The sequence below is a fragment of the Chelmon rostratus genome, chromosome 15, assembly GCF_017976325.1.
Source record: "Chelmon rostratus isolate fCheRos1 chromosome 15, fCheRos1.pri, whole genome shotgun sequence".
Lineage (NCBI taxonomy): Eukaryota > Metazoa > Chordata > Actinopteri > Chaetodontiformes > Chaetodontidae > Chelmon > Chelmon rostratus.
Window position 1 is genome coordinate 17,240,271 of NC_055672.1, and position 14,849 is coordinate 17,255,119.

General features: G+C 42.9%; 1 protein-coding gene across 1 annotated transcript in view; it reads right to left on the minus strand.

Annotated features, from left to right (window-relative positions):
* Positions 1-104: 104 nt before the first annotated feature.
* LOC121618414 (connector enhancer of kinase suppressor of ras 3-like) overlaps positions 105-14,849 on the minus strand; it is a 46,817-nt gene continuing 32,072 nt past the window's right edge. Inside the window, exons 14-25 of the mRNA XM_041953910.1 lie at positions 13,882-13,919; positions 12,013-12,055; positions 7,162-7,215; positions 6,704-6,743; positions 6,020-6,189; positions 4,237-4,310; positions 3,898-3,969; positions 3,750-3,814; positions 3,445-3,569; positions 2,872-3,223; positions 1,754-1,944; positions 105-1,583 (exon numbers count right to left, since the gene is read on the minus strand). Of these exons, the coding sequence (XP_041809844.1) occupies positions 1,359-1,583; positions 1,754-1,944; positions 2,872-3,223; positions 3,445-3,569; positions 3,750-3,814; positions 3,898-3,969; positions 4,237-4,310; positions 6,020-6,189; positions 6,704-6,743; positions 7,162-7,215; positions 12,013-12,055; positions 13,882-13,919 (1,449 nt within the window). The 3' untranslated portion in view covers positions 105-1,358. The remainder of the gene's footprint in view (positions 1,584-1,753; positions 1,945-2,871; positions 3,224-3,444; positions 3,570-3,749; positions 3,815-3,897; positions 3,970-4,236; positions 4,311-6,019; positions 6,190-6,703; positions 6,744-7,161; positions 7,216-12,012; positions 12,056-13,881; positions 13,920-14,849) is intronic.

Sequence of the window (14,849 nt, forward strand, 5' to 3'; positions counted from 1 at the left end):
GCACGCACGCGCACACACACACACACACACACACACACACACACACACACAAAGCCATTATCTATGGTAACACTGACCACATAGAGCACACAAGCCGCAGTGGAACATGTTCACACGTGTCATCTTTATTTCCCTGTATACAAACAAGCACACTGACTCGATATCAACATAATTAACATCACACATCCATACAACTATTTACACTGAGTTAATATTTAACATGCATGACAGATGAAATGTTATTCAGATAAAAAATATTCATCTCTGTGCCTGGAGCTTTGTTGGGCTCCTACCAGTAGGTGTTGGCCTCATTTTCCTAAATCTGCTAAATCACATAATGCCTTATGTCTGTATCTACATGACTATGTAACAGTACAGGGTTTGGGTCTGCTGGACTTGTTTGTAATGGGGGTCTTAAAGCAAAATATTAGAATTTTTTTCCTGAGAATTATCCAACATGCATCCTATGTTTAAATGCAAATGAATACTGGTATACCTTAAGTTTAACAGGCTGTAAATGCCATTCATATTGGTCAGTAAGAAGGTCATTTTAACATTAAGGTTGGAGTTCTTCATTTAAAATTGATTTAGTTTAGTAAAATACATAATTACATAGCATTTTCTGCTTAAAATGAAGTGATTTTTTTATATCTTGGCTTTAAATTACACTGTAGTAACAACGATTTGACATTTTGACATTTGACTCTTAAAAAGTTTATAAAATCATAAAATATTATGATTTGTGACCACCATTTATTCTCTTATTCCAGGCCCTGGTGTTCAGTCTGAAAAGTCTTCAAGACATGTATGACAATATCATTTGTAGGGTGAACAACACAAACCAATCATTCAAAACAGTTACTATAAAACATGTGTAACAGACAGTGATGGTGCATGGCACCAATAATTGACTGAAAACAGTTAAAAATGTGTTCACCACTGATGAAACCAAAGTAGATAAACCATACAGTAAAAACAAGTGTTTCCATGCAGAGAACAATGAATCCATTGTTTCAATGTACTCCATCATTCCAAATATTAAAAAATATGCACAGCTTCACAAAATTACAACCTAAACATCTGTAAAACGAGCTAATCTTACAAGTCAAACAGGAAAAGTAATACTAAGACAAATTTCACATTTTAATGTGACCTGCTAATCATATTAATGTCTGCTCCATCTCCATTTAGGAAATTAAAAGACTCTTCTTCATTGATCCAGTTACTTGTTGAATAGTATGTAAAGTGTGCTGATATGGAACAGTAGTTTTAATTAACAACAGCAGTGTGTCTGTATCAAAAGAATGAGTGTGAAGACCTCCGAGTCCAGACACAATCAAACCAGTCTTGTTTAGTCCTTATAAACTGGTCTCGACCACTGGAGCAGCAAGGACTGATGCTGCAGCTTTCGTGGCTTCTGATGATGCAGCTTTTGTGGCCTCTGATGCCACCTGCTGGTCCTGTTTGTCACAGATCTCCTGCACCAAGGGTGCATTGGCCTCCTTCCACTCTCTGAACTTGTCTGAGGTAAGCTCCGGGTCCGAGAGCACCTGCTCTATTGCCTGTAGGTCTGCCTCTTTTGACTGTGCCAGCAGAGAAGAGAGCAAAGAAAATGTGAAAATTGAAATAGTAGCACAAAGCAAAATATACAATAGCAAAAAGACAGTATTTTGTAATTTATGCACTAGCTGCACTGTAAAGCTGTAATGTACAATCAAAAATGTAAAAAGAGACCATGAAACAGAAAGCGTACCTTCAATGTGCTGTTGAGAGTCCTGATAAGGTGCAGTCTATCATTTACAGCCTGGTTTTTACATCGCTTTACAAAGGAGGCTCTGAATTCCCTTTTGGTAGATGGTTTACGATCTCCTATTGGTGAGAGGCTGGCCTCTTTTAGATGAATATACAGCTTCTCCATCTCATCTGAGTTGTTCCCATGGACCTCTGCAACAAGATAATGTTACATGGTATCATCACCATACATGTCACAAACATTAACTAACTGCAATGTTGTGCACAGCTCACAGGTTCCCAAAGTCGCAGACAGCAAAATGCACTTGAATCAGTAAACTTAAATGGCACATACATCAACAATGCATCAATGCTGCTTAACATAACACAGGTAGGTCACAGACAAAGGAGACAGGGTTCAAAATATATCACAAAATCTAAAATAGAATGAAAATGTGGCAGCTAGCAAATCTTCCTTTGAGCACAAGAACTGTGAGAAACCGGAAATGTTCTCTACTCGCAAGTTTTCTTACAAGCCTGAGTCCAAAGAAGCCAAGATGCTGTGTAAAATGTAATAAAAACAGTGAGCCTCGCTCCATCCTCGCTTGTGAATGACTAAGCTGTAATGCTCCTTTCATACCCAATCATGATACTCTCACCTGTTACCAATCACCCTGTTTACCTGTGGAATGTTCCAAACAGGTGTTTTTGGAGCGTTCCACAACTCCCCCAGTCTTTTGTTGCTCCTGTCCCAACTTGTCTGAAACATGTTGCTGCATCAAATTCCGAATAAGCAGAGCATGTTTGACCTTTACAAAAAGGTCAAACATTAAATATATTGTCTTTGCACCGTTTTCCCTCCAGTATATTACAGAAATGATCAGCAAATGATCACATTCTGTTTTATTTATGTTTCACACAATGCCACAGCTTTTTTGGAGGCGGGGCTGTACAACTGGATATGATACAGTGGGGATTTATTTAAATGAAACTGTAAACAGCAAATCACTTGCAAACTCACAAACAGAACCAAGTGACTTAAAAGTTTTTGAACATTTCATGATAAGACAGTCAGGTCAGTTTTTAAATCATAAAAGTTACAAAAACATCATCAATTAAACGAGTAAAATAAAGTCTCACCTTTTCGTTGAGCACCTGAAACGACCCTCTCTGCCTCCTCCTCTGCAGGAGGGCTTTCCTCATTGGACCCTGTCTCCGGAGAATCTTGCTGAGACGAGCTCTCCAATACCTGGGGGTCATCCTCTTCTTCCGTCTCCTCTTGCGGAGGGGGGTGCGAGTGTACTTGAACTGAGCACACCACAGCCGTTTCCGCGGCGGGAGGAGTTGCCTGCGAGACCAGGTCCAACCAGGACTGCCGTTGCTTGCCGAGCGAGGAGCTGGAGCCCTGCGATGTCATCGTACTGACGGGGGACGAGTGCGATCCGTTGGCTTCGCTGGGAACTGCAGAGGAGTAAGGGGGAGGAAGGGTACCCTGAAAGACAAATACACCACGTCAGATGTGATAATCTACTATAAATGAAAAAGATTTTGCGTAGTTGAACACAGAACTTTTATTACATTCCGAAAGAAATAAATCATTTTAACAAAATCACCAGCTCGAACAGAGTAAACATACTACAACAAATTAACTCAGCAACCACAATACTGAGTGAGCCTCCTGCATGGTTGTGACAGGCCGGAGACAAGACTGACCTGATGTGTGCTACCAGGTGGACCGGATGCATCCACAGAGTCCCTCAGGCTTTGTTCAGAGTATGGAGGAGGGGGAATCTCTGTGCTTTCAGCTTCTTCATGATCACTGGCTTCACTATAACACTCTGCGTGGGACACACACACAAACACACACAGAGGATTAGACGTCATAATATGACTCACACAACTAGCATCCAGAGGAATATATTTAGATTATTTTAGCCCTGAATGGAAATGACTAAGATTTTTATTGGGGCAAAGTAACAGGTAACAGAAATACACGTCTGATTGTCAGGGGTGCTCACCAACTGCAGGGTTTCGTTCCGCTGGCTCATACTGAATGGAGGCAAGCCCAAGCTTATTCAACCATCTAAAAAAAATCAAAATGTGTAAGTCAGCAAAAAAAACAACCTTTGAGAAATACACGCAATATTGTGCTTCTGCGTGACTTACAAATTCATGTCCTCGTGGCTCTCGGCAGCAAAATAAAACATCATGACTTGTGGGTGGCAGGCTTTGAATGCACTGTGTAAGAAGAGGTAAGCAGAAAGCGGCTAAGACAAGAGCAGTGAACAGAAGCCTCTACTGGAATTTATGAAAACTGAGTTAATTCTACTTCACGGATCATTTCCAGACAGTCAAGATGATACACTTCCCATCACTGTGTGTGGGAGCACTTTCTATGTCATTCAGATCCCTTAACAGATAAAGATGTAGTTTTTTGCGCTTTGCAGGAAAAGTTATCCGACTGAGATGAGCCAGAAACTGAACAGAGGGCAACTATGAGCTTACTGTTTCTTCTTGCACTCTATGGCTCTGTCAATCATGAAGTTGGTGAGGTCAATGTAGCCTTCAGCTTTTTCTGCCTGCAACACACAAGATTGAACAACAGTGAGCGTTAAAACAAAGTCATGACTTCAAACCACTTCCTGACAATGACACCTGCCGTTGAATTGCAGGAGGCTACTTCTTCTATTTCCCCTGCTGTGCGATGGCAACATACAGAAGATGCGACTGAAGTCATCGTGCCAGTAAATCAAAGACGTTCTGTTGCGTGTGCCTGTCTGACACCGTGTCATTCAGGAAACACGGTGACACTGCCTGGCGTTTGCTGCAGCGACGGGCTGGCAGGGCAGACAGCTGTGGCAGAAACAAGTGTGAGTCATGTGCAGCCCCCGGTGCCTCGCGTTGCATCTGTGACTCAATGAGTGCTCAATGTGTGATGTGTTATCAAAGATTAATACTGTAGTATGATTCAGGATTGTTTTTCATACCGGTTACAAGAAATAGTTTGAATTTTGCCTTTCATGTTAAATATTAGCATATATTCAAATGAAGTTTAATATGAATTGGTTTATTGCAACTTAAGGTTGCAGTTGTTTCTTTTTATTGAATGAACGAACTGCTTTATAAAGTTAATTAAGAACTATTTAATGCATATTTAAGCCAACACATTCTAGTTTGCTTCTAAACACTCCAGCTAATATTTCCCTACCTGAATTGAACTGGTTTAAAAGTATGTCACTGTAAACTGCAGCAAACAGAAGCAGAGGACGTTCTAACCGATGCAGACTGACACAGTGCTGCCAGTTAAGTGTAATTTATGTTTCAAATTTAAACATTTTAAACAGCTGAATCATTTAAACATCGTTAAAAGCATTTTGAAATGTGTTTGCACATACAGCTTAAAGGCACAGTATGTGATCTCTGCCGCTCGGGGTCTCTCAATCAGAACAGTAACAAATGACAGGGTTTGGTGATGTCATGAAGTAGCGTGGGATCATGGGACTTCCTTCCTCACTCTCTGATGCATCATCCAGTGTTTCCTGTGTCCTCACAGACAGAAGACCAAATGTGTATACATCTGCTTCTGAAGATACCCCCCTACAAATGCACTGTTCAGGCCTGTTTGAGTAATGTATGCAAAAACTACAAAAAGTACATTTTTGTTTACATCTTTAGTAGGAACGAACGACGTCCAAGACATTGTTGGTTTTAGTCTTTTCATGGGATGGGATTTGTTGACATTAACAAACACAGACTACCACCATAGCACCATAGAAGAGAGGGAGGCAGAACATGCACAGCTAGAGGGAAAACGGGCAGAATAACGGACAAAACTGCACTAAACTCCTTAGAAATCAACCCTTTAATGTTTTCAGTCGTCCTCTAACGCTCACCAGGCATTCATTTGTTACATTATATTCTACCTTATCAACTATGTTTTCAATGATGGCTCTGAAAAATAGTTTTTTCTCTATAGTATCTGAGCTAGTAATGTGCCAACCACTAGCTGTTTTCCCCTTACATTGTGAATTATTATAATCACACTATACACCTGCTTAAAGTCATACCAATGCAGCACATTTGAACTTAATAGAGAGCTTGAGAACAAATCAGAGAGAAAAAAGCAGCTTAGTGTTATTTGGTATTTATTTTTAGTAATTCTGGATTTGTGGAGCTACAGTTAAAGACTGGAGTGTCTGCGAACAGTGATGAGCTGTGACTGCAGTCTCAGACACTGGCTGAACATGTGTGCATCATAAGTGGGTCTATGTGTGAGTGTTTTACTCACCAGCTGGTTGCTGTACCAGTAGAGAGACGTCTTCTTCAGCACAAACCAGTACTTCTTCCATTTGATACCCAGGAAGCCCTTGCTCTCTTTCTTCCTGTACAGCCAGCCCTGGTGGTCTGGCTGACCCAGCTCTTTGACCGAGATCCGCCTCCTGCTCATTGTGCCATTGCCTGTGCACAGAAGACACATGAATGCACCGAGACCTCCTCCCCTCTGTCCACAGAGAAGCAACGCCATAGTAAAGCGTAGATATAGCAATAGAGGAAGCAAGAAGTCACAGTCTGAAACCCAAACAGACACATTTCCATTTGAGTGGAAATAGGTCACAATGTTTGGTCAATAACAAAATGAATTCTAAAAACAGCACTGAACATAGCCACACACCACCGAAAACAGTCAATTCAAAAGTGCTCTGCTGCACTCAACCTACCTGTTCCAGTAATGAATCACCAAGACAAAAAAAACATACAAATTTTGATCTCCAGTTGGCTTCAAAGAATCCACAACACTGACAGAGCAGAGCTACAACGGAGCAGAACTGAAGTGAAAGTAGCCGAGCACTGTCTAAAAGCCCTCTGCACATACTAATTGCCCTGCCACTTCACGCACGCCCACAGAAGGCCAAATTGCAGTTGAAGGCACACACGGAGACGAGGTAATGAGAGCTTGAGGGTGGCAACGTACCTCCTCGGGTCTTCCTCTTGGATTTGTGTCGGAGGGAGACCTTTGGGAAGAGAGCAGAGGAGGAGAGCGCTCGGGTCAGAGAGTCAGAGGCAGGAGACGCGAGGAGCACAGTAACAGTGTCAGACCTCAGAGAAGAGGAGGCTGTCTGGAACATCCTGTTTCTCGTACCGAGTGTCACATGCGTTTTTTCTCTTTATCTCCACACACACACACACACACACACACACACACACACACACACTTCAATCTAACTAATAACTCAAAGAGAAACCAAACTAGACAATAACAAGCTAACCACATTGTTGCTATAAATATTTCCTTTGTCATTATAAAATAGGAAAAGCAGAAGTAGTTCCACCATTAGGTAGAGCAAGTTTTCCATTTCATTATAGTGACAAACAGGGCAACCTCTGCCTGAGTAAAGGTCATACATAAAAAAAAAAGGAAGAAACACTTACAGGGTTGTAGTCATCAGCAGCCATAGAGGGGTGAACAGATATGGGGAAAGCAGCCTGTTGAAAGAGACCAAAAAGATACACCTTAGCCACAGATGCATGCGCTGACAATGTTACTGCCCACAGGTAGGGACAGAAAATTTGTCATTCTTCGCTCTCTGGCGCGACAACAGGAAGTGACATCACGGGCAGGCAGCACAGATAATGTTGCTCAATTAGAATTTTTTTCCCCCACTTTTCTTTCGCAGATCGAAAAAAAAAAAGTGCACTGAAAGTGAGTAGAAAGAGTTTAATTCCTCTTTGTCTGGAAAACAGAAGATTTCATTTGCATGAACAGCAGTGACTCACAGTTGAAGCATCACAATGGTCACTGTCAGCAGTTCAGCATGACACACAGCTACCTACACTGATTAAAAGCCTACTTTGTCGTGTGACACTTCATACAACAGCCTCTTAGCTGTGTCAAACACAGTGGGAAAAAAAAACACATTTTGAAATGCATCAACTTAGCTGAACCGTGACATAAAGGATATTGAGAAATCCAAGCTACCATAGTTGACTAACTTCCTCTCAGCGCTTCAGTTCCTTATTCGTAAAAGTGATTGAGAGAGACAGCGGGAACATCACAAGACACACAGTGCAGAACATTTAACAACTTGCCTCTGTTGAAAAGCCTTCCATGACACGAAACAGCAAAAATGTGGGTGTGATCTGACAGAAATTCAGAATCTCAACCACAGGTTAAACCTCTTTGTACATGTCAAACATCTCCCCAAGAGCGTATTTATCACATACCCTCGGCATCACACTTTGTCAGACTGAGTGCTACACAAGAAAAACCCGCCTTAGTGTCAGGAAATGTAGAAGCACAGGTGGTGCTGTGGTCACAGGGTCCTGAGTTCAAGTCTCCACAAAAACTCCTTCTAGAAACGTCCCCAGTGAGCGCAGCAAAAGAGGAGAGGAAGACTCTGGTACCTGGTACTCTGAAAACTTCACAGACTCCCTCCAAATCCAAACGCCTTAGCTGAGATTCAGTATATCTGCTGCTCCAACGGCTCACACAGTGACAGCACTTATCTAAACTAAACCTCTGTACAGCTGTGTGTATATATGTGTGTGTGTGTGTGTGAGAGAGAGTCTTGCACAACACAAATGCATCATATCTTGTTTTCCGGGTGTTTGAGCTAACTAGCAGCCTGTGGGAGCTAGATGATGATCACCACAAAAACCACAGCACAAGCCTGATTGTAAGAGCGTGTGTGTGTTCAGTGACTATGTTGCTATGCTTTTTTTTTTTTTTTTTTGTATATTTGAAAGGTTAAGTAATTTCAGTTCTGAGATTCATATTGAACAAATGCATCTGCAGATTCACATGAAATCTTTGACTGCAGTCAGCAGGAACAAAAGATCAATAAACTTAAACCTTCATAGCTTCAATCAGTTCAGCTCTCTGCCAACCATATACTATCTGCATCTATTATCAGGTTCTTCAATCTACAGACAAAATGAAATTGAAATGTTGAGTTACTGCACCAAACAAGTCTGTGAAACAAGTCCTGCAATTTATCCAAAACAAACAAATAAATGTTGCTCTTAAGAATGTTAATACTAAATAAAAAACAGCGTTACACACGTTAAGTTTGTGTTTGAACAGCTAGGACGTAACCAAATCTCCTTTGCATCGTAGGTATATTTTAAGCAGATTTTCAAAACCTACGACGTTTTCTTAAATGTTAAATTGCGTAAATGTTCCTCATATGTTTGAAAGTTTTAAACAATCTCTACTTTAACAAGTCAAACTCCACATTAAACGACTGTCGCCAACATTTAAATACGTTTTTCCCCTGTTTTTGAAGGTAGAGAAAAACCTTAAAAAATAAACAGTAGTCTGGCTCCGTTAGCCCCGATGTGTCAAACGCTCTGCGAGCCAAACACGTCGCCTGCCAGCACACTTATCAGTTTCACAGTTTTAACGAAAAACATATAATGTGACTGTACCTGCCACCACGACCTCAGCGACCGTAATTTGGCCTGGAAGCTCCGCTCAAAGTCTGACCAAACCTTGGCGAGCATGTCGAAAAAAGACGCAGAGGGAACTCAAAGGAGGCTCGGCTGGTTTCAGGTGAGTTCAGATCCTCTCTGGGTGTTACCCTCTTCCTGCGCTCCGGAGAGGGTCACACCCAAACTGAAGCGCCAAACACTGACAGAGCACATCTTTTACTTTAATTCGGCGACAGGTTTTGAGCTATTGTTGCGTCGCTGATGTACTGCAGGTCTTCTCAGGTGAAATGATGTGTTGGTGTCAGCATTTATTGCAGTTACCACGCATGACCACTAGGTGTCACTACATCATCACCATATAACAGCCTCATGAGCCACCAAAAAACAATGCATTCAGGTCTCAGAGGCTTAGCAGTGAAGAGTACTTGTGTTTAAGGGACTTACACAGGGGCTGATACTGTTTGTTATAGCTAATTTCACTAAACTACATAAATAAATCTAGAGCTTTACTCATTTGGGTAATTAAAACATCTGTTATCACCATCAAAAGCTATAACACCAATTCAAATGCCTAACCAAAATGTACCAATCCATAATGAGCACACTTACTGAATAAGTTGAATTTCACATATCACTGATATGAAAGGAGGTCAGGACCCAGCTAGAAGAGTGCTAGAAAACATGTTTTCCCTTGTTGTTGTTTTTAAACACATTCACAAAGTACACTGTGGTTTTCTCCAGAGAGATGGAGAAAAATAAGTGTTTCGTGTTACAGAGTCCACTCGTGGCTTGGCCAGGCCATCAACACCCTTCAGCCTCTCGGTGGGGAGCTGTGTTTGTAGCCATAACATCAGAGCTCGAGCTGTCTCTGTGCAGAAGCTTGGATGTTCTGGCCTATGCTGGCCTGTGCCGGGATGGCGGTAAACCAGCAGACACATTCCTGGGTCCTGCATTATTATAGTCTCCATTTCATTTCTGCTTAAATAGGCAGGGGCCTCTTCTCTCTTTCCACTAGCCATTGTACTGCAGCGAGTGGAATGAAGTGACTATGAAGGGACCCCCCCTCCCCTTTAAATTCTCACATTGTAGCTTCCTCTTCGCCTGCCCTCCCATTTGTCCCCATCTTTCTCATCCATAACAAATAACTTCCTTGTGTTACCCCTAAACCCCCCGAAAGCTCCCTCTTTGACGTTTCAATTAAATGTGATGCATTCAAGAAAAAATTTCATCACCACTCACACTCTTCCCATTTCTGTGACGAGGGAAAAAGTCTCAGCATGCAACTGATTTTAAAGGGGCATTTCGCTGAGGCTGTGTTTGGGTGGAAGTGAGGTAATCTAGCCTGTGACTCGTGTCAAAGGCCCGAAGGATTCACGAGGAATGCAAATTGGTCACACCATTGTAGCGCTCAATCTCCCATCACGATCCATGCTGAGAATTGTCACGGCATTTAGCTAATGCCCCCCTTCCACCCACCCAGAAACTGTGTTTGTGTGTGAGGGACAGAAATGAGAGAGGGGGGCAAACAGAGCGGCCATTATTCAGCAGGGGAATCTCACACAGTGTAAAGGGGGAAGGGCGCAGGGCTGGAAATGATATCAAATTCTAGCTGATGGCGCTGCATGCCCCCCACTTGCTGCTGGTCGTAACCGCCCAGTCGCCCTGGCACTGCTCACCTCTTCGGTTTAGAGCTGGCTGCATGTGCTCACTGAGGCACTATAGCTCTGAATGCAGTGCTGACTGACAGGTAATGAGGATTTGGTCTTCCGCGCAGCAGATGCATCCACTGAGGCGTCCGCACAAATAATCCAGAGGAACAAAAGCAGTAAAATACATTCATGCCTGTTAACCCTGTTCCATTCAATACAGACGCTGACAGCAAGGTCAAGGTTTTCTTGTTTGGTGCAGCAACAAGTCGCCATTGGACCATAAATCTGTTCAAATGTGTGTTGTACACATGCCACTTCTGACTATGAGCCGAACCCATCTGACCCCTGTGGAGGTGTATGAGTGGTATGTACTACTAAGGGATTGACAGTAACTCATGGTGCTATGGTATATGGCCTCTGTGTGTGTGTGTGTGTGTGTGTGTGTGAGAGAGAGAGAGAGAGAGAGTGAGTGTGTGCAAAGACAGCACAGCAACCTTCTGGTCATTGCATTTCCTCATGTGCCACAGCCAACAGACCCTGGATCAACTCCTGCAGCACATTCAGTGAGGAACAATATGAATCTTCAGCCATGCTAGCAGCTCTGTAAAACGGTGCTTCGAGCTAAATGCTAATGACAGCACACTAACACAATGACAACGCCAATATGCTTATGTTTAAGCAGGTATAATGTGTGCCATTTTCACCCTGTTAGTTTAGTGTGTTAGCGTGCCAACATTTACTCTCAAACAGAAGCCGAGAACAGTTGTGCTTGCAGACATTTTTTTACCTGAGATCATGAGTTAATCATATGTGGGGAAAAAAAAAGCTTTGTTATGTCGAGTTAACCATATCCACCAGAAAACACTCAATGCAATCCATCCCATACTTATTGAGATATTTAGCTTAAGTTGCCTGAAAAGAGTTTGATAGTGTGGATTCAGACTGACAGAGACCTGCATGATGCATCGCTGTGTGCTGGACTGGTGGTTTGTGTTTGATAGAGAGGGAAAGTGTGTCTGTTGTCTTATCTCTGTGTTAAGTGCAATGGGCCTATAATTGAAGCTTTCACTTTCACCTCCTCCTGCCAAGGCTGAGGCCGGTGGCATTCCTCACACAGCACTGCACACTCACTCACTCACATGTATAGAAATGCATTGGGATGCAGCGGGTTTGGTAACATTTAGCCCCAGCATGATATACTTACTGCTTGGGAGAAGGACCAGGATCGTATTTGTGGTTGATTATACCTGCAAGAGACAACGACAGTCAACACTCGATGCTTTGAAACAGGCCACTGAAGCTGACGTCGAGCAGTGCTTTACAGTAAAGTTGCTTTATCTCGCCGTCATACATTAGATCCAACAAACGTGTCTCTTGAAAACTTCCAACACATACTTATTGGTTCCCAGCGTGTTCATAACCACTCATTATCTTTATCTGTGTTCCAATCCAGCTTACTTTGATATGGCCTGAACAAAACAGATCCCACGGAGACTGTTGGCGTTTCAGCCGGTGTGCCAGTGGTTCTGGTAATACATTTGGCAACCAGCCACAGCCGTGTGGGCAGACAACAAACTTCTTCCCCATGCTCAAAATGCTCAATTTACCTCAGCCGGGCCTCACCCTGCAATTTCAGGGTAAGAAATTGTCTCCGGCTCATTTTTCCTGCCTCTCGATTGCTGACATTTTCGGTGCTCTCCTCCCCCTGTCATCCATAAATTTTCACGTCTTTGTCTCCTCTGTAAATTGCTAGTTTGCTAAAAGGGATACTGATGATTTTTTTTTTCTTGCAGGTGTTGCAACTTCAAATACTTCTGCAGACAGGCTCAGCTCTCCCGCCCACACAGAATGTCCCCTACTTCTATGAAGAAAAACAGTCTGGTTCTTACAGGTTGACAAGCCAATATTTGACACTTGATTAAATCCACCGTCAATCAAACTCCATTGCCTGCATCACTGTCACGTTTATGAACCTCCAACATGCATGAGTCAACTGCTTATCTGCAGGACTCACTATAGCATCTCTCTATATATATTCTGTGAGTAATGTGCGTTGAACGAGCGAGCAACAAACTGGACGCCATGTGTTTGCGTGCGGCTCTTAGAATAGAACTGCCGGGGAGGGTGGGGGTATTGTGCCAGGCGTTTAGTCATCGATCGCGGTGTTAATGTGGGGAGTCACACTTCCTCAGGCCCTTCATCCAAGGCCAGGGGAGGTACAGCGGGAGCAGCGATCCGCAGATGTCGTCATATTTCGCAGTGGGATGGAGGTTATTTATAGTAGGAAGCGTAGAGGAATGAGGATTTGTCATAACGGTGACATTTCTAAAGATTCTCCAGCATGTGAAGGTGTCTTGGGGGTGGATGGCGAAGGATGGACACACTGGTGTGTGGGACATGTTGGAACATCTTGGATAATGGAGGTCCTGAGAGATAACAATGTCTTAAAAACACATAAGACGTGTATCAACCCGTTTAATAATGAGCTCTGAAGGAAAAGGTTTGCACTGCTCCAACAAAATGACCAAGAATTATCTGCAGGGGTTTGATAAGGCTGAGATTTTGCTATTTGAATACTCCAGGCCTCGCTCACAAGCCACAGAAGCACATTTGACTTCTGCGTACACTTGAGGATTTTGGTCTAATTCAGTAGGGCAATCTAATAGGGAATAATAATCATTTCCTCATTTTTTTTGTTTTTAATGTCAGGCTGACGCATATCAGTGACACTGCAAAACGTGTGTAGGAGTTCTAACCATCTTGTTGCAGATCCTCATAGCCACAGGCACAAACCAATTAGGATAACTTCATAGCCAACATTAAACAACTGATAAACCATCTGGGATAGTAGCTCTATGGTTTTTAACCTACACCCGTCACCACGTGTTTGTCCTTCTCTCTGTGGCATATTTTCCCTGATCATAAAAACAGGCCACCCACTGTTTTCACAGAGATTCCACACAGCCTGTCGGAAAAGTGGACCCACCCTGCTCTTATGTGTCTGATCTGACCTGTGGATGACGTAACGCTGCGTGTATATATGTGTGTGCGTGGGAGAGAGTGAGGAACTCACCGGTTGAGGAAGTCACTGCTAGAGTGCCAGTCGGGTCCCTGTGATACATAAAGATTCATGAGTTAACGCACGTTGGAGATGGAGTCGACCACTCTGATACAGCTGCTCTGAAAGCCTCAGTCCGGTTCAGATATACGAACATGCCCCCAAAGCTACTGTTGGTCAGTACTCACTGTGAGATTATTCTCATGTTTTTGCTTATAGTCACCATCCAACATTATGTGGTAATAGTTTTTTTTTGTGCTAATTCTGTGTTGTTAGCAAACTGGAACTCGTCTCCAGAAGAGGAAAAAAGACATGGAGAACAAAACCGTCACATTCAAATGTCTCCGTCCGTGATTTGCGATCAGTTAACAAATAATTATTCGGCATGCACAATCTACCGATAATTCATTCCCATGTAATCATTTGTGATGTGCAGGCGTAACATGTTAGTGGTTAGCAAACTTAGCAGTGGGTTAAACAGAGTGCAGGTACTATTTAGGCAGACCACAGGTTTGCAGAAAGTGCAAATTAGTGAGAACCACAGGCGACTCTAGCTTGGCAAGCTTGGGCAGAGCATGACACAGAGACGAAGAAGCGGAGGAGAGATAAGAAAAGAGGCCCATCTCGATCAGTAAATTCATGCACGAAGAGACACAAGCAAAGGGGAGAGAGGTGAGAGCGGCGGGTCGGTCTTTGACAGAGCTCCAGTTCCATGATGACAGGTGCTGATCCCTCCCAGGCAAAAACTTCTTCAAATCAATGAAATTGGTGAAAGCTGTCAGGCAAAGTAATCCTAACCTGGCTTTTAAATGTTTAAAAGGCAACATATGTGCAGGAGTAAGATCCCCTGATGGAAAACCTGCTTTGACCATATGGTCTCCCAGCTGGAATTTAAAGCTCATCAAAGAGGGAAGTAGTTACATAAGCATCACCATCGGAGACACAGAAAAGGTAACTTGACATTAGCTATCCTGTTTCACCGC